The sequence below is a fragment of the Aplidium turbinatum genome, chromosome 2 (assembly GCF_918807975.1).
Source record: "Aplidium turbinatum chromosome 2, kaAplTurb1.1, whole genome shotgun sequence".
Classification (NCBI taxonomy): Eukaryota; Metazoa; Chordata; class Ascidiacea; order Aplousobranchia; family Polyclinidae; genus Aplidium; species Aplidium turbinatum.
Genome location: NC_137473.1, coordinates 14,299,671 through 14,320,574, shown reverse-complemented (window position 1 = coordinate 14,320,574; position 20,904 = coordinate 14,299,671). Strand labels below are relative to the sequence as shown.

General features: G+C 36.6%; 1 protein-coding gene across 1 annotated transcript in view; it reads left to right on the top strand.

Annotated features, from left to right (window-relative positions):
* LOC145764491 (myosin-binding protein C, fast-type-like) overlaps positions 1–20,904 on the top strand; it is a 50,435-nt gene that overhangs the window by 20,488 nt on the left and 9,043 nt on the right. The window contains exons 21-26 of the mRNA XM_082576105.1: positions 481–669; positions 853–965; positions 2,142–2,340; positions 16,553–16,641; positions 18,266–18,458; positions 20,329–20,473. Coding sequence (XP_082432231.1) covers positions 481–669; positions 853–965; positions 2,142–2,340; positions 16,553–16,641; positions 18,266–18,458; positions 20,329–20,473 — 928 coding nt within the window. The remainder of the gene's footprint in view (positions 1–480; positions 670–852; positions 966–2,141; positions 2,341–16,552; positions 16,642–18,265; positions 18,459–20,328; positions 20,474–20,904) is intronic.

Sequence of the window (20,904 nt, the reverse complement as noted above, 5' to 3'; positions counted from 1 at the left end):
GATATTGTGTTTTTTTTGCAGTAGTAGGCCCCTAGATGGAAATACGTCTCGTGCGTCGGTTTATTTTTGTCCTGATTGTTTCGCAACACTATAAAACCTTAACCATTGTATGGTCAAAACATTCTAAGTGTTGGATGGCGGCATGTAATCAATTATTTGCAACTCATCAAAACACCAGTTATGAAGAGTGAAGAGTATAACTTTGTTGTCCGTATTAACAGTCATTATTTTTCAACCTTGTTAAACGTACCTTCCGAAAAAGTCACTTAAAGAGATTTTTCCGAATCTTGAGTCTTTTTTTTGTCAGCATTTTAACTCGTCACAGTGATTCGATCTTGTCATAGCCTGCTCAACGTAAGGTTAGTGATAGCCTACGCTTGCTTTGAGGTGGTGAAAGGCGATCATTCGTTTTCAACGTCTAACAACGTGAAAACAAGGTAAAAACGACATTTTGTGCGTACTGATCAAACTAACTTACAGGATACTTGCTTGAACGTAAAAAGACCAAGTCTGAACGCTGGATTCGGCTCAACGTTGAACCTCACGTGTACACCGAATACGAAGCAAGGCGCATGATTGAAGGCACCGAGTACCAGATTCGCCTTCGAGCTGTCAATGAAGTCGGCTTTGGTGAACCAAGTCAAGCTTCTATTCCATTCACACCGTTAGGTTGGAATTGAATTTTTCAACGTATTTCAAACGTGCTCCTTTGTTCCTTCTTGTTTCGGATAGGCATTGGTTTTTCCTGGTGATTTAAGTTTTTCCATCAGATTGTGCAAGTGTTCCTTCAACAAATCACAAAAGGCTACATTGCTTGCCTTTGTAAATGCCTGCTCTTATTATTGTCAACAGCTCCATGTACGGAGCCGAGCGGACTTCGCGTATCAGCAGCAACTGACGAGAGCCTGGAGCTTTCCTGGCTTCCCCCTCTCGAAATAGGAGCAGCTGGTCTGGATGGCTACAAGGTAAAGGTTTCAATACTGAACAATGGCGGGTTTCATGTTCTTTCACACTTATTTGAACGTAGTCTATGTGAAAAATACTAACAATGATTGAAACTCAACAAGAAAGTAAAATAAATGAGCTTCAATCATTTGGCTGCCTTTGTCATGAATGTAGCCTACCCGTAAAGAGTGTGAACGTGTTGGGATAGTGTTTGGTGCCTCGCATAGGCACAGCAAGCTAGCTATTTATCTCGTCAAGTCACTAAAGGTGGTTTTCTTGGAACTTAACACTTAAATTTCTTGGAACAAACACTTGGAACAAATTACCGGAACAGCTAAGAAAAGTTCAAACAATTAGTATGTTTTCTAAAAAATTAAAACTGCACTTAATGTCTGAGTATAAGTAACTGGTAGCCTATAGTACCATCAAACTGCTTCTACTTATTCTCACCGTATCTCGCTAATTACTTTCGCTTTTGTCTTACCAGTATGCTGTGTTGTGTGTTGTATGTATATTGTATATGCCATTTTGTATTTTTGCATCATTTCTAGTATTCCTGTTTTTTTATATTGCACTGTTAAATTTCGTATGTGTATTGTTTTTTATGTTGTATGTAATATATATCTATCAATCAATCAAATCAATCAATCAATATTTGCGTTCAACTTCGACACCGTTCCATTTCAAATAAGCCATGACACCACACGGGTGTGGCAGACTTGATGACCAGTTCTGTCACTCCCATCATCATCAGCAAACAACCTAGCTCACATTGTAATCTTGTATTGTTTTTTTTTCGCATGTGCTAATGATGCAAAAAAAAAATGTAGCAACCGATTTTAACTGAACGCTGATAGAGAGAGAGAGGTTTTTTTTTATCTTTCCAACAGGAAGAAAATGCATAATCAGTAATCACACAAATAAGTTAAACAAAGAGAGGACTTTATGTTGTCTTTGTGAGCACGATCTCATACAAAGATTGAGATTTTTCATCAAAGCGAAGAAAACTAACATCATGATAAACAACAGATAGAAAGTAGCAAAAGACTCAGATATTGAGTCAGCTTTTTTCGGAAACTTTTTTGGGAACAGTTGTTCTTTGGAATCATGTTTCCGAAAACTTTATTTTTTTTCTAGTTAGCTGTAATCTGGTTAGCTGCACCCTTTCATCAAACCACTGCTTTCTTTTTTTCCAGCTTGAAAAACAGATGGTAGGAGAAGAGGAATGGACTAACGTGAAAGGTGGTGACGACTTGCTGCCGAACCATCTGACTAAGATTTGCATCGACAAACTTGCAACTGGGAAGAAGTATCGATTCCGCTTGGCTGCGATCAATCGGGCTGGCTCTAGCAATCTTGCTGAAATCGGTCCCGTCGTCTGTGCAGCTGTGGTCGGTAAGTGGCGCCATTGAGTCAAATATTATTGTAAACGTCTTGAAAAAGATCTTCAACTTTATGAAGTTCAATCAATCAATGGTTTACTTTACAGTGTTTGTCAGTAACTGGAACATAGTACATGTTTGAAATATGCAAGTAATATACACAATGCAAAAGTTACACAAGTTCCCCTACCGACAGGGAGACAACGAGACGACCATACGGTCTACTAGTCAATTGCCACCCTACGGAAATGACGATTTTGCCATTTATTTAAGTTGTGGTTTATGGTAGTGGTAATGGCATTGCAGCGAGACAATGGCGGCATTGTATCAGTTTCTCATGGTGTGGTTGATTAACTTTGAGCGACAGATTTATGTTGTCGCTACCACATTTTGTAACTTCGCACCTACTACATCTCCAAGTGATCACACCGCAGTCAATGGTTTGTCTTCACATCAAAGGTCTGATAGGCTGAGCACAGGGTGTTGGTCTTGTATATGACAACTTTGTTGACACGTTTATTACCGGTCTTTATTTAGTTTTTATCACAAAAGCTGCTGACATTTGGTGACACCTCTTCACTTTTATAAGTAGGTTAATCCAATTACTAACCGTGAATTCGACCTTTTGCATCATTTGTTGAATACAGGTGTAAACAAAGTAAGTTGCGTGGCCAGTTGCTTACAGCGCCCACTTTCAAACCATTACATTTCCGTTCTCAGAATTACGTATAACTCGATTATAAATCTGATGACATTTCACGGCTTCATGATTGCGGTGGATTAATAAAAAAATAATAATCAAGTTTTTCACCGCAGATAATGTCAACGCAGGTTGCAATTTTGATGAAATTGCTCCTGTGATTGGTTGGGGAGCAGTGTGGTGCGATCTATGTTTTGTAATTCTTTGACCATACTGACGTTTTGAGCGGCATGAACCGCATATTCCAGGGACGAACCAGCCATGAACCCAAAAGTGCACGCCCGAACAAAAAGATTAGTTCAAACCCCGAAATAAGCTAAAAAGTTTTTTTTTTCATTGAATTAAATGCAAAAGTAAGCTGACTTGTATGACGAATAGCTACAAATTCTAGAAAGATCAAGTCAAACTTTTTAAATAAACCCTACACCTGAATCCGAGCCCACCGGCCTAACTGACCACTCTAACCATGGTGTTTCGGCCATGAAGCTGGGCTTGTCAGTATCGCACCACTAATTCATGCTACAAGAGTTTTGACCACCGCCTTTACCAACTCTGAGTCACCCAGCTGCCTCAAACCTTATGTCACAATAATGGGTTTCCTTTTGGTGACAGTGCGTGTAACCTTTTTCTGGTATTGGCTCAACCTGGTATCGAACCTGAGTCTCACGCTCCAGAGGCGAACGGGCAAGATCAAACAATGATAATTAATTGAACTAGTTGGGGGAAGAATTTGCATGCAGCCATATTTCAACAACAAATGGAAATTCACAACCTCGTTGACTGCCCTGGTCCTGTGATTTAAAGCAGCGGTCCTCAACCTTTTTTCTCTCAGACTGGTTTCAAAATGAAAATAGCCTTGCGGACCGGCAATTGGAAAAACGAAGTTTGACATCTGGGCTCCTTCTTGGTATAATTCTTATAGCGAAACAGGTGATGACATGTAATTGAGCGAGCAAAACGAGCGTAAAAATTTTGCAAAAGTGTAGAAAATGTAAATGTTTTTTCGGTTTTAACGGGAGGTACGTGACCGAGTGCCCCCTCCTTGAATCCGTTACTGCTTTGATATACAACAGGTCATAGGTGATATTCATTTTTAGATATTTACTCCATGGCTGCAGTTGTTTTCACTGCAATCAACTTATTCTGTGGCTGAGGGCATACATTCAACCAACTCGCACTCTTGACCGCCATTTTGCACGTATGTTCTCACGACCCGGTAACAACCTTTTCGCGACCCGGTGATTGGGGACCCCTGATTTAAAGTCACTACCAGTATGTGCAACTGCCTAGATTAAACTCCCAAAGAAGTTTTTCTCAGCCCAAAGATAACAATTTTCATATCATTTCTCTAACTACTAAGTCACTGAGACAGTGGCATTTGAATTTAATCGATCATGAATGCAACTAACCAAAAAACTTCTTACTGCATTCATTATGCTATTTCTAAAGAGATAGGCTGCAGGCTGTTTCTGACAGTCTTCGTCAGTTAAAAACTTTGTTAACTTCAAGCCAGTGAAACCAGAGGTTAAATCAAACGAAGTTTGTTTAGTTCAACAAAGCCACGAGAATTGCAGTCAAGTTCAATCTCGAAAAGTTGCAACTTCAATTTTTCTCAACGATTTTGCTGTTGACAGAATGGTTGCACGTTACCAGGTCTTGCTGCAATGTTATTAATTTGTTTATCGTGCTGGTTGGGAGAAAACAATGTGCATCTTTCTCTGTTAAGTTCAAATTTGTGGGCAAACAAAAAACATGTTAATGAAAACAAATTAACTTACCTCAAGGAAATGAATATTTAGCATTTTTCGAGCTATGGCATTAATGGAGGTAATTATCTTACCAGATCACGTGATTAGTCATATCGGCCTATTCTTCATTTTGTTTTCTTTAAAATTTTAACTGAATGGAGTACACTGAACAAAATTAATAGTTGCTCCTGAAGTTGTCCTTACGCAAAAACTGTTGGTGTAATCAGGGTAAATGAAAGGATTAAAATACTTTTCTATTGATCGGATGGTCTCATGTTTAAATCTTTATGTTTAGATTTGGGGTTATGCTCAAAATTGATTTGTAGGTTATCTCAAAATTCAAAATCAAGAATCTTTTTTTGTATGTTATCTAATTTGGCTTTTTGCATGCGATGTAATTTCTACTTCAAACCCTTGATCATTAGACGTGGAAAAGATCAGATTTCAAAAGCATTTTTCTTGAAAAAACTATTTTGGATGGGAGTTTTAAACTAAAGCTTAAAGTAAACATTTTTCGAACAAAGCGGGAAATGTTTTGTAAGGTATTGTGCTGGAAAAATTAGCAATTTAGGAATCACGTTTTTTATGTTTAAAGTTTTTCCCATCAGCTTCCATACAACTTTCTTGAATACTGAAAATTTGAGTGTTCAACAGGTGTTCAAAGTTTTTGTTCAAAGGCGTAATTCATATAACAATTCCATGTTGAACAAGATACCGTTATAGAACCTCCAGACGTTAAAACGACCTAAAGCATCAACTCTTCTGGCTGGGAATGTTCAGTTCTTGGCCTGACCGAGCCGTAGAAAACTATGAAACTGTTACGAATGTGCTCTGTTGACGGATTCCTGATAGCAAAAATAATTGTTACGAGTAGAGATGTAAAAAAACGTTTTTTTTTTGTTTTTTATTCGTTTTTTTTGTTTTTTTTACCTATTTTTTTATTAAATGTCACAATATGCAGCAATTAGGGTAAACTCATTGCAATAGCGTCTCTTTCAACAACAAAAATAGTCTCATAACTCGTATAACATCTTTCAAATGAGACAATATGTCTCTCAAGTCTCAACACACGAGCCATAAAGGTTTCTCATCGTCTCAAATAGTAACACAGTGTCCTATGGTTGGCACATCTCAAGTATTGTCTGTAATTTGGTTCAGCCAGTTGTTAAATGCAGTACCACACTCGTGTACAGTTTCGAAGCCACCTGCGATTTTGGTTAATGGGCATGTTACGTTAGGACCAGGTGGTCAGGGTCCTGTTTCTCTACTTCACAAAGGCACTTTTCACCAGCACACCACACCATTACCAGTACAACGTCAAGAGATTGTTCCAGTTGATGTGCATTTGGTGCAAACGTGATGAAAATCACACAAGCGGTTCTCGAGTTATAAGTGAAATAACCTTAGCCACTAAGTGGCTTTATAGATAAGGAGCAATAGAAAAACGGCCATATCTCAAGAACCGCTCAACATATTTACATAAGTTTTAGCTCTACCCCCATGTTTTATGGGGTGGGCTATCTGTTTATGAATATTAAAACAAGTTTTGGCTACTACTTTTTGAGCTAAAAAGAAATTAACCTCTTGTCGTTACGCACCAATAAAACCATGGTGCGTAAATTAAAAAAAAAAATAATTGGGTAGAAGAAAGATTGATGACAAGTTTGGCAAAAGCAGTGTAGTGCTAAGGTCCCAACTTTTAGCCCAAATCACATTTAAATGTAGTGAAAGATGGAAACGTTTTGATGTTTTTTTATTTTCCCTGAAGAGATTCAATAATCCTTTGTGACGTCATAGTCATGTTTGTTTTCCCTTAATCACACCATTGTGCTGTCATAGACATGTTTAAAAGAAGTATGGTTATTGGTTGCACTTAATCCATCCAATTTGAACTAGTTTGCAGAACTTTGAGACTTTAGCACTTTTTTTGTTTTTGCCTAACTTTTCGTCAATCTTTCCTCTGCCCAATAAAAAAAAATTAAAGTTTGCATCATGGTTTTATTGGTGCGTAACGACAAGAGGTCAATTTCTTTTTATCTCAAAACACAGTAGGCCTAGTTCTCAAATAAAATAAGTTTTCATCTTTGATGTTTGTTTTGTATCTTTATCCTGCATTGTGGGAATATGGGTAAAACTTTATTCTTGTCAGGAAAAGCATTATAAAGCATTTATTCACTATGTGAACACTGAGCACTGAGCAGTGCTGAAAAACTCCACTTTAAAGGAAAAATTTCTTCATTCAAGGTTGGTAGAATGGTAGTAGTTTTTTTTTTTTTTTTTTTCCCGCGCTTTTTACAAAGTAAGCAGCAAATATTTTGCTCTCCATGTCTAAATATATAAATTGGATTAAAGAAAAACTTAGGTCTGGAGAATAGCTAATTTTTGACAAATTAAGAAAGAAATTTAATTGTGGTCATTTCGGTCCAAAAATTTTTGAAATTGGTAAAGAATTCGCAAAGACAGAACAACTCAAAGAAACCCATAAAAAGCATCCAAGTCTGCGGTTGCCGCATGTAGCAAACAAGCAATTGACTCGCCAGCCTCAGCTTTGGAAGAATAGAGATGAGGAAAGTAAATGATTATCCAGTGAAGCAATTGAAGTACAGTACGGTAGAAAATTTATCAAACAACGATTAGTAAGCCATGTGGATTAATTGTTTTACATTCTATTGTGTAACATCTTGTTTGCTGCCCATTGTCAAATCGGTTCAAAGTTTGTCCTAAAATTTTTTTGTTTTAAATTCAATTGTTTTTTTTAACTTTTCTGCATTAGCGTGTGTTGTATCGGTATAAATCAATTTAATTAAACCAGCGCAAGAGTTTTTAATGATAAATTACTTAGTTTTTGACATAAAAATCGAACGTTGGCCAGCACTCAAGCCTAGTCAGTTTTTAAGAAGGGCTGCCAGACAAGTTTGGATCAATCGCACTTAGCCTAAATCGACAAAAATTGTTTGTTTTTTTTCTTGCTTTTATTTCAATGCGAAGTGTTTGATTTTTTTTATTTGAATTTAAATTTTGTTGCTTTATGTCAGTGGAAAAGTGTCATAAATTGTTATTTTGGGCTCAAACTTTGTAATAATACGTCGCCTGGATTTGATTTGTTAAATTTCATCTGAAGAAAACATTATTGACCTATTGTGTCATTCGCGGTTACTTACATTTACATTCTTTTCAATTTTGTTTGTCAAATTATACGGCCTACCTTTTTTTAAACTGTGATTATTTTTGTATTGTAATGTTTTTACTCGTAGCCTTGTACTATTTATTGGCTTGAACTTTTCTTGGTTGCACTGAAGTTTAAACGCCCTTGCTACAAGAGTTTATTGATTTCAAAAGTTTTTCCTATTTTTAATCACCTGGAATAAAGTTTATATTTGAATAAAACCACAGAACTTCACTTGAGGATCGCAGCAGCACATGATTTCTTTTCTTTTATTAATACTGTATTACTGAACATCAGCCTATCTTGTTTCAACGTAATTTGCCGATGCTTGACATTTGTCACATTAAGAACTGGGAAGCAGCTGATTCGATGACTGATATAGTCTTTCGCTGCTTCCTGTCTGTTGTGGTATTTAGATAGCTATGGTACTATTTTATTCGTATTGTGTATAATTGTACCGTACTATTGTCGCAACAGACAAAATAAAAGGTTTCTCTCTCTCTCTCTCTCTCTACTAGCAATAGTCAACATGGGTGGGTGGGCATTTGAAAGGAACATTGACCTAAACCTTTTCTGACAAATGCACTAACTTTTAACAGCTAAAAATATCAGTGATAAGGTCTCTTGCATTATATGTCCCAAATAATCTGCAAGAAGCATCAATGACGAAGTGTCCAATCCAAGATCTTACAACATACGAAAAGAATACTTCTGTTTCAACATTTATAAAGCATATACATCGTTGGCAAGCTATCAGTTACAAAACATGTTTAAACAAGCTATTGGCAATAGCTTGCATTAGTAAATTACCACGTCCACAAACAAGGTAAATGTGTGTACTGAATACTGCCACCTTGTTTTGTCAAAATTTCGTCAACCCATTGAGTGTGTACAAGAATAACCAGTACCACAGTATACTAACATCATAGGCTAACTTTCATAAAAGGAAAAAGAAATTAACTCATCTACATTATGCCATGTATCAAATTTCATTAATTCAATGTTTGTCAGGTCTACTGCCACAAACATGCCAGAGAATGAAGAAGAAAGCGAAACAACATAGGTCCTCATAGGACTATGCAAGAACATATGCTGCCAAACACAAACACTTAGGAATTTCAGCACACCAATAAAACTATTTTTAGTAATATGTTTCTCGGCAGCCGATTTGTAGCAAGAATTGACAGCGATAGACACCGTGTTTCGCCCATGAGGCTGGGCTCGTCAGTATCGCACCACTAATTCATTGTGGCAGAATTAGTGGTGCGATACTGACGAGCCCAGCCTCATGGGCGAAACACGGTGTCTATCGCTGTCAATTCTTGCTACAAATCGGCTGCCGAGAAACATATCGTTGATTGGAAAGTCTGAATGGCTTGCGTGGAAGCTACACCGTTATGGTTAGCGAATCGCAGCTGCTCGCTGTACTAGCGAGTGCTCAGCCTTGTGCTGATAGCCGGGAAGAACGCCCCTCTCTTCACATATTTTTAGTAATTTAATGTTTTTCAAGAGCACTATAATGAAACTAAGCTGTAAATTGCAAAAAATTGCAACTTTTTCAGAAAAATATGAAAAAAAACAAAAAAAACAAAAAACGAGTGTTTTTTTGGCTCAAGTTTTTTTTGAAAAAAAAACACGTTTTTTTTTAAAAAAAACGGTTCGTTTTTTTTGCATTTACATCTCTAGTTACGAGACTAAGTTAAAATAAAAACCATCATCTATTCCGCGAAATAGCATCCAAAACTTTCCTAATCTTTTTCTTATCGTAACTCGTCGTTGGTATATTTCCTTGACCATCATTCGATGAAAAATGCGAAGGAAATTTTTGTTCAACATGATTGATTTGGTGGTAAGCGTGCATTCGTTTGTTTTGGAGAATGAATGTTTTTGTTAGTTTCCAATGTTTATCATTGCTGCCTAAAACACCATTTAGTTGGTCCAGGCAAGTGATGAGTCATTTATATAAGTAAATACAACATCGAGAAATGTAAAAAGAAACACGCCGATCGTCAGTACATTTGCAATTGTGCACTAAAGATTGTTTTCTTAAGCAAATGCTAAGCTAAGAAATTTTGACATTTTAAAATCCTTTTTACAAAAATTTAACGTCGCAATTTGTTGGTTCAATGCAAAGATGACAGATCCGCAACCTAAGCAACCTTGATTGTGCCACCACAGCCAGTAGACAACCGCATAACTCCAATTTACTTTTTGCTTGCTTGCTGAAGAAATCGAGTCTACACCGCTAATTAGAAGTGATTACTAAAAGCACGGATATTGTTATAGTTTCTCTCGTGGCACGTGCACATTTCCGCTCAAACCAAGTTCTTCCTGAGTACGGAATGTTAATATTTTTGTATCTATACACCATAACGGTAGGATGACTCATTTTGGCTGATGTGTAAACATTTAATTAGCATCAATTGCAGTTAAAATGATGTTAATTCAACATTTTATAACTCATAAAGTGGCCGCAAATTAAAAAAAAGTTTGTCAGTATGTTTTATTTCTTTTACAATTAATTTGATTTGAATCGACTTTTTATCTTGTTGAAATAGCAACTCAACAAGATCTCTTTGTGAAACTTTACAAAATTTATAAAAATACTGTTGAAAGAATGTCGATCAACACAGACGTTTATAACAAGAAATACTTAGTTGGGAACTCATCTAGAAGTAGCTATTTTCACTGCTGTTTTAAACTGTATCCAGCCTTACGCATGCTAGTTCTTCTTCTTCGTCGTCGTATGAGCCTCACGGGCCGAGATTTTATCCTTTTACCATCCCAGTTTTATGATGTTCTCGGACTACACTGGAAGGCTGCTAGAGAGCAACCAGTCTTTGGTTTCATCATTCAAGATGCGCAGACCTTCCACTCTGTTAGGTGACTTGAAGATAGTACAATCGTGGATGATGTGGTCTGGGGTCTATTCCTCAGCACCACATTCACATGAGGAGGAAGAGGCCATTCTGCATTGGTGCATGGTTGAGCGGAAAAGTGCGACGCTCGTACTAAGACGGTTGAGGTGCACCCACGCATGTTTTTGTAGTGTTAGGCCAATGAGACGAGTGTCGGAGTCGGGGATGAACGAATGAAAACTGGTGGTACCTGACTTCCATTCAGAATTCCATTTATGGTCCGCCTAATTAGCTGCAGCAAGTTGAAGATTTTGATTAGGTGAGGAGAAAGCAAAAAAGCCAACTTTCGTATGCACACATTGTTATACCCTTGCCATAAAAACACACATCATCTTTCTTTCAGCGGCATGCTTTCCGTGAACATGGTATCAACAGCTTTTGAAACGTTGATCAGAGACTCTGATTGACTTAGCGTTGGCAGTTCTTTTTTATTGTCAGACTTGATTCCAAGCATTGACTGCTTCTTCTACGAAAAGTCCTGCGGTCTTTTGTTATCTGTAACTGCTATTTGATGGAAATCAGGAATAAACTAAAAAATACAGTTAATCCTTGAAAAACAAACTTTAAATAAGTCTTTTATATTGATCCATGCAACGTTGTTGAATATTTTTTCTTCCTTCGAAAGGAAATAATCTCTGAAGACTTGTAACAGTCATCATAGTACAATTAGAACCAACCCAGCCTGTAAACCAGCCGTTTGTACATTCAATTTCAAAAAGGATTGATTTGCGATTGATGCCAAATGCCCACGCCAACCTTGAGATGCCAGTGAGATCATGCGCTGTTGATCATAATGACCAATTTAGTTACAAGTCGCTATCACGTCATTTGAAAATTTGCTCTTTTAAAAACACAGTAATCCCACAAAAAATAAACAGTTGTAACATGTCTGATAATTTTGTCCAAGATTTAATCACAAGGAGAAGTGTAAATTTGTTCATAAACGCAACACTTTGTTGTATGTTTAATTCACGCAAAAAGACATCTTGTGTTCACCTTTGGCATCTTGGAGTGTTTGGCTGGGTACTTAATCTCTTATTAAGTGGTGACCTGGTCATCGCTAAATCGTTTGAAAGTGTAATTGTTAAATTGGCATCAAGTGGACAGTGTAGTCTGCAATTCTTGTGAAAAGAAAACAAATACGAAGTGGTTAAATTGTCTTTCAGACCATCAAAGGTCGAAAACCGACTTTGCAAATGACGTCTCAATGCACGATACTTGATTTTTACTTGTGGTTAGTTTTTTGGTTTCATTGTTGTAAACATACTGTACACCGTTGTTATCTCTTGCTCTTACATTTCCCCTTAATGCGTTAAAGGATGTTTTTTGTGTCAAGTCAACCTAGGTGGGATCGTAAGTGTAATTTCTGAAAATTGGATGATAAAAAAATCTATCTAAAATGTCGGTTGTTTCGTTTAAACAAGACTGAAAGTCAAGAACAATATTGACCGAAGTCGAATGTCACATTCAGGGCCGCTGAGAGGATAATTTGGGCCCTGTACCAATATCCTCTGCCCCCGAATCAAGACACTTTTATGGAAGACGCACTGTATCCAAAAAAATACGCGGTGGTTTCTTAAGTTCTGCGGCCCTTTAGAAAGGTCACAGCTCCCCAAAAGCATCCCAGGCCTGGGTCTAACGTTGCTCTTGAGCCTCTTTGTCAACGCTACTGGTCATATTTTTCTAACATAGTAAATTAAATTACTTATGCAAAAACCGTTTCGAGCTGTTACACAATGGGATCATCACGGGGGTCTTGTACTGTAGTAATACAATGTTTCGATTGTACAACTTTTTATAGACAAGTGACTTCACTGTATGACATTTTAGAACGCATATCTAATCATAGGCTTAAGGTGTGAGCATTTTCGGCGCCTTTGCGCTGATGATAAAATATTCCTTTCAGTCAATTGGGTTTAACTTCAACAACATGTTTCCATGAATCTTGTCACTAGGTGAGAACAAATACAAAACTGACCGCTGTTGGTTAAGTGACTGTGTTTCCTGAGTCACTTTGGTACGTAAGAAAGATGGACAAACAGCTTGTAAGTTTTGTTTACTGGTGTTTAGCCATAGACTGTGTCGTTACGTTTGTAACTTATTTAGTCTCGCCCTTTAAAACCTTTAGAAAGGCTAAATATTTATCAACTTGCGCAGCCAGTAAGAGAAATGTTTGGAAAATAGGATTATTGTAGTAATAAGTTTGTGGTGAAGACACTAAATACCTTTTTCCTTTCTCTTGTTTAGCTTAAGTAAGGTGTCGAAGTCTTGGATTAAGCGGATGAAAAAATAACAAAGCCTATCTTTCATATACACTCCAATGAGAATCGATAAGAAAGGTATTTAGTAATGTCTTTCCAAAGCTCAGTCACTCGCTCTCGGTCCAACGATCGTGGCGTTACGAAACGAGATATGAGACCAACGTCATGCAAGGCATTGAAGCTATACCAGCTTACTAAAGCAGTTCTGTCTCCGTGATAGAGTGTTAGTTTTTTTCCATGCTTGCTGGCTCACCCAGATAGCAAAATCCGTCATTTTTACATTGATTCAACGTCTGCAGATGTTGAATCGTACACCAGACTTACATTTATCAATGTAAAAATGACAGATTTTGTTGTATGGGAATCATCTTGGATTCTTGTCACAGTCATATGATAAGGGTTCGAGTAATTTATAGCGGCATTGAGTGTCCTTATCCACCATCCTTTTGTAGTGAGACCAATCGGAGAATATGCGAAGGAAAACCAATGTCTTATTTAGACTTGTGCTTGATTGTTGAAAATACAGATGACTTGGAACGGCAGGCAAGGAAGCCAATCTTTATGTTCGACCTTGAAGCGCGTCATTTAGCGTGCTGTCTTGACACAGCCCGCGTTCCCGATAGGTAACCGATTGAACCGACGTCTTTTCGAGCGTCATGAAACATTTTCACTACTCGTCCACGCAATCACATTATGGATGAATCTAATTAAAATAGATGTACGATAGTACTCCAAAAACAGGCTTAATTCTTTTCGGTTGTTTTCTTGGATGCGTTTCATGGCTGCTTTATGCTAGACATGTACAGTATGTATTTTACAAAAAGCAGAAAAGTATACTGTATGTCACACCTCATTTACACAAAATCTTTACAAAAAACTTCAATGAAACAATGCCGTAGTAAAGTACATTTGTATCATGTAGAAAAGCGGTTCACCACCAGCACCTGCAATCCTGCATGTGCATGAAGCAAGCAAGATTTACCAAGTTTACATCATCTCAATGTCTAGCAAATAGCAATGTAGATTTGATTTTGAAAGGAGGACGTTTTCATATAAAAACATTGTCGAGAGTGTCTATCCGACTCAAAAAAGGATGTCGCTTTCACGCTCGCTTTGCGTCGTGATTCGTGAGCTCGCTGCTGTGCTTTGGCACACCAACTGCCTTTTTCTCACACGTGATCCAAATATTCACCCTGGTAATCAAATCATCATCATCATCACCCGTTCAGTCTACTTCGACTCTTGGTCACTCTATAAATCTTCTGCCTACCCTGCTTTCGATTTCTCGCAACCCCTTTTAGCTTTGCACATTAATTTAATGTCTACAAACACCTTTTGCAATTTGCAAGCTGGACATGTAACCAGGTGCGAGCGACAATAGTAATAACAAATAAAATAAATATCAACACAGGGCTTCAAGAAAAAAATATTGTTAACATGAGACTAAATATAATTAAGCTGTTTAGCTGTCGCATAAATAGAAAACCAGTAAATAGGCTGCACTACTACTACTACCAGTACCAACATTAAAAACAGAAAAGTTTTGGCGTTTCTGTTGAACATCCCAGTTAGATGTTGCGTCATAAACGCTGGAGTCCCTCCAAATAAAATTCATCATGACACAATAATGCACATTGTGCAATCTAAAAGTTCGCGTAAATTTTATTACTTTATTTTAACTATTGTCAACTTATGTGAGTTTTTCGCGTACCACCTGGAAGACCTCTGCGTACCACTAACTTAGTGGTACGTGTACCACAGTTTTGGAACCACTGCTACGAAGGAATATTCTACTGCAGGCGAATAACAAAATACCCTGACGCATCAAGCAATTTGTGGTTTAAAAGTTATTTTCTAACTTCAAACAAGTAATCTGTAAATTTCACTGACAATAATTACATTCCTTAGACGGGATTTCGTGAATATCTTTATAAAAATCCCGCTACCAGGGCTTATACGACTTATCGGTATGCTATCACACTTTCAAGGGGCTTAAGGCGCTCAAAAATTTGTCATCAACGCTGCAAACGTGCTATTATGACGCATCTTAAGCCAGCAATATCTCAAGTCCCCCAATCATGACAGTCAATTGAAGTTGGTGAAGGAATGTATTAATTTTCTCCAAGGGTGGTTACTTCTTTGATATGCCGGCATTATACTTGGTTTTTGTTGTTATAGCGTTAGTTGAAGTTACATTTAAATGATGACAATTTGCAATGTTTGCCGACTTTTGACAGTTTTGACGCTGTTCGAAAAAAAAAATTATCTACAGTTTTCTGTCATTTTCTTTTTATGAGTAGGCTAAAACATTTGACGAGCAATAACTTCTTTGACAGAATGCAGAAGAGCGCGCGGTGCTTTTCATTGCAAAATGGTGTAACAATTTTCCGGAGCTTTTCTTTTGAAACCTACATGATCACCCTGCTACACCTACACACATTGCTTGAATAGCATACTCCTGAAATGATAAAGACGTTTTCTGAAGATTTGAAATTTTTTTTTTTTATCTCCACCTCGTTTGCAGAGTTTGCACGCAAGCAACTTAATTACTACTGGCTTCTTCTTACTTGCTTGCAATGGTTGTTGAGTAACCCAATAAGGCAGAGTTTATAAAAAAGATTAACAGGTTTATTTGGGGTACTGTTTTTGTTATTTTGCATTTAATAGTACTGATATGATGATATTTTTTTTTAGCGTAACTCTTACTGAAACTACCACTTAAGCACAAGCACTGTAGTGTGATTCTAACTTTTCCGAACTGCAATGTAAATATCGGCTAATTTTAATGAAAGCAATGTATTTTGCATATTATTGTTGTAATCTCAATCCCTGCAGGGTGTGTCTGTTAAAATTACTTAATTCTTCATGACCAAATAAGGCATTGATGACGAAAAGTAGTTGGTCGTATTTTCATTCCACGAATTCCAACATCAATTTTATACTTACAATGGTTCCTTCATTATCTACATGGTTCTTTGACATAATCTTTTCTGAATAGTTTATTAGCTGTTTGACAGCGTAGCTTATGTGATCTATGAAAGAAAGAAAAAATTCAGCACACAGCATAGCTGTCAGCAGAACAGTCCTTTTTACATTGACTCAACGTCTGTAGACGTTAAATTAATGTAAGAAAGGACTGATTTGAAGACTGGAATATTGCGCTCAAACACACTTTCCTCATGGTTATATGCCAGCCGAGCAAGAAATTTGCTTTTTCAGCCTGACCATATTTCGCAAACAATTTAGGCTTTGCTCAAACTTCAAATCCGTTTAATTTGATGTTGTTTAAACAAAAACAGATGTTATGATTAAATTGCTAATTTCCACTGGAAGTTTGGCTTAATCCTTTCCACATCACAAACGCGTGACGTGAGCCAAAAACCTGGTATTGTGTTGCCAACTTGTTGATTAACTTTAATCATTTTCTTGCAGAAGAAGCAAAGATTCTCTTACCGCGACATCTTCTAAAACCGGTCAAAGTCAAAGTAGGAGAAAAACTACACGTCAACGTACCGTACCAGGTCCTTATAGCTAATTGGATAACACATTTGCAATGTAAAATACATGTGAAGCAGCGTTACTTCTTTCGTCTACCTTAATATGGCTTTAATATTGGTCTGAAACCTTGATCTTCATGAAATCAGTTTTGATAATCCAACAGCTTTTGCGGTTAAGAAGACCATGTTTTTTTTTGCTTTGCCATTGACACTGCATAATACGCATGTTTATATTTAAACAGACCTAGTGGTTTAAACCATTATATCATTTAAGACTTAAGCATCATAATATTTGTTTAGCGATTCGGAGAAAGATTGCTTTAAGTTACAATGCATTGGCAGTGGCCATTTCTAATTAAGAAATCTTTTCTGTTGTTTTCACTTAAAATTCTCCCAAGTTAGAACGTCTTATAAGTAAAGTTGAAAATAAGGTGAAATAGTTTTTCTTCTTCATGTAAAGTGCTATGTTTTGTGGTTCTTATTTGTTCTGAAATACAGCTTAAAACTTGACCCAATGAGCCAAATAAGGCTTCTTGTGAATTCTATAAATGTTGTGTTTTGTTCTCAGTACACGGACTATTCATCGAAAATAAATTTAGTGTGTTTTTGCACCCAATCCTACACTTAGAGTATGTGGTTTTAGCAATTTTTGTCTGATTGAAATATGAAAAGTAGTGTGAAGCCAGTAAAAAGTACATAAATTTCACTTTATCGCTTTGTGCTGCTGTGCTTATTTTGTCTCAACCGATTGATGTGAGTTCGCTGGTTGTGCAAAACCTTGCCCTCTCACAAAGCATTTTCTAAACTCAGCCAGCAAAGCAACCGTTTTTTACATTGATTCGACGTCTGCAGAAGTTAAATCAATGTGAAAAACGGTGACTTTGCTGTCTGGAAAAGATTAATCATACTGTTGTATGCTTACTTCAATCTATTTTTTCATGCAATGTTTTAGAAAATCCGATCCTCAAATTACAAATTGCATTTTTGTTGCTTGTAGAATTGTATAATTTTTATTCTGGGATTTATAGGATCACGAGATAAGAAAGTAACAGTTGAGAGAAAGGTAGGTTAAACAAGAGTGTTGCCAGGTGTTCATTCATTGTTGTTTTCAATTACTACCCAACACTTTTGTTTGACGCACTTCTCTCTGAGAAAGTAGTTTTGCGATTGCAAATCCCTGTTTCTATTTCCTTGATACGAAGGGAGTTCCTGCAACTCCTTTTTAAAATACAATGCTTTCGTTAACACGTTTACATTTATGTAGAGCCGTTCGAAGGGAGAAATAAATTTTTACTACACGCCTTAGGCAATCGATGCAACTTCAAAATACCACTGATAAAGAATTACCACAAGTCGTGTATGACAAAAATAAAGATGCCATACCAAAAAAACTGAATGCTATTGAATCTCATATCCATTCTAGAAAGAGTGCACATCATTTTGCTATTTGTCTCACTCTAAAAACTAACGTTAGATGTTTGCTCGGCTTGTTTCATTACGTGCTAAGTGTCAAGAATCGATTAACTTGTGCTTGCAGAATAAACTACAAGCCTGTTAAAAAAAAGCGTTTGTGTGCATGAAATAATTTAAATAATTAGTGAGCACGAGCGCCTTTTTGAACAACAGAACTTACGTCACATCTTACCAGGGTCGCCCCAAGCCTCATTTGATATGGACCAAAGAAGACAAAGAGCTAGAAGACCACGTCGCGGTTCGGAACTCCCTTGATTCCACGGTTCTTTTTATACGCAAAGCGGAAAGATGGGACTCTGGAAGTTATGAGTTGAAGCTGAAAGTTGGCGATGATTTGGTCACGGCTAAAATTGATGTAGCCGTGATAGGTAAATTTTTCGATTTTATGCTTGCAATTCTTTTAGTCGGCTAATCATTTCATAAACAGACATAACTAGGGCAACCAATTTTTTGACCTAAAAACTTGAAATTTTGACTTTATGATTTACAAATTTTGACATAATTTTGACCAATAACTTTCTGCGTTGCAACCCAAATGCGAAATACAAAGCACATTAGAAATCAAACTGTTAGGTAAGGATATCTTCTTTTCCTAATGAAATAAAAGAAAAATGTGGAAGACTCAACGACACCACAGCTAACGAACATGTAATGAAAGTAACTCAAAAACCTGCAAAAGATAAATATGGAGTGTCTTTAAATATCTCAAATCTACTAAGAGGGTTCTGCAGTATTATACTTCAACATCAAGTAATGTTTCATATTATCGCCTTATTACGTCAGAATAGCAACAGAAATTGCAACAAAAAATCAGTATCTGCGTAGCTTTAATAAAATATCAATGGAGAGAAGAAAAACTAAGTTAAAAGAAAATTTTGACCCAACCATGAAATTTGACTTTTTTTTTACTTAATAACTTTGAAACCTCTCTTCGTGTCAGCCTGAAATTTAGTTTATGAACGTTTTATAAACTTTAAACAAAGCAGAAAAAATTTGACTTTATTGACTTTTGGTTGCCCTAGACATAACTAAGCAACAACACTACATTTAACATTATAAAAACAAAAAACAACAAGCGAACGTTTTCGGCTAGTCATATAGCCCTTTTCAAGCCTATAAGAAAAATACATTATTGAATAATCATTTCAATCTGCCAATCAGCTCTTTTTTACATTGATTCGACAAAGGACCGATTTGCTGGCTAGGTTAAAGCAACGGTTAAAGTTTATGTTCAAATGATCTAAAGCACGTTTCTTGAACTGGATAAGTTATGACTTAGTTAATGGGGCACGCACTCCAAATAATATCATTCACGCCTACATTGTGTCATGAAAAAGTCTCACATGGGAACGTTTTGTAGTTGCTCGTTGAAACGTTTTGTAATTCAAGGTTTTGCAGTTCACGCCATATTGCGTGCTTTCTCAAAGCACTCTTAACCTAATATGGTAATCTGTATATTTTCTGTGTTATAAAAGATTAGCTTTTGAAAAGGGATGAATCAGCCTTCACAGCCAATACCGTTGTTATTTAACCAAAAGTTTTTGGGAAAGGTTTTTTGCGGGTCTTCAGCTTTATCCAGGTATAAGTTCGTAACAGGTTAATAGTCTGTTAAAACGAAAATGATCTATGAATCATATAAACCACTGTTGGTGATAATATGTCACTTACCTTTGATGGTAAACACTGATACAACGTTCAAAATGACCGCCGTATAGTTAGGAAAATATATTTAAATAGTCTCGTCTAATTCTGTATATCAGATGATTGCATTTTGACGGCTTTTTTAAAGCGAGACATATGAATCACCTTTACCCCGTGTAAGTCTAAATGGACAAGTTTTATCAACATCAGAAGTGTGAAGTTGTTAATTCGTTTGATCTGATAAAAATTTGATCGAAAAAGCTTTTAAACAATTTTCTACGTTACACTTTCCAATAAAAAGATCAGAGACAGTTTTGGTCTTGTATTTTTACAAAATGCTGGTCCTTTTTGACGTTATCCTCTTGACGACTTTTTTCAACTTTTCTTACAGCAAACGACGTCCAAATACTTTGCATAACAGAATTATGTTAAAATGAACTTAAACCAACAGATGAGTTTGGTTAATCTCTCGAGACTGACACCAGTCTTGAGCTTTGTCTGGTGTAAGAAACAGATTATCTAGGATTGTAAGTTTAAGCGAAATAGTTAACCTTAAAATACAAATTGCCTTTCTAGTCCATGCAACATTTTTTTCAGATATTCCGTCTAAGCCTAGACAGGTCAAGCTGGTAGAAGTTGTTGGTAACTCAGCTTCTCTGAAGTGGGAAGAACCAAACGATAATGGCAACACTGACATTCTTGGATATGTTGTAGAAAAGAGAGATGTCCGGAGCGATGACTGGTACGCTTCAAACGGAAAATATGTTCTTAAAAAAATTTTTTTCAAAGGTTTATTTTTGATAAATATATAGTATGTTCTTTTAAAATTCAATTTCGCAGCATCACTTGTGGCACAGAAAATGCAGTAGGCTACTTGAGATGTATCACGTAAAAAGCACACTGCAATAAATTAGTTGTTTCAGCAGTTTCTTACTATTTTCGATCTTGACAGATTTAAACATGTATCCTGTTTCAAGCAATTCACCACTTTCAAAAATCCACATGTTCAAGGCTAAACAATTTTAATACACATGCTACATTTTTTACTTAAATTCTATTTGAATGAGACCCAGTTTTTACAGTTAACTTGCCAAAAACGATGTTTTGCTATGCTTGCTCTTTTTCAGCTACTTTCATAATATGGATGCTTGTAAGCAGTTTTAATACTGATTT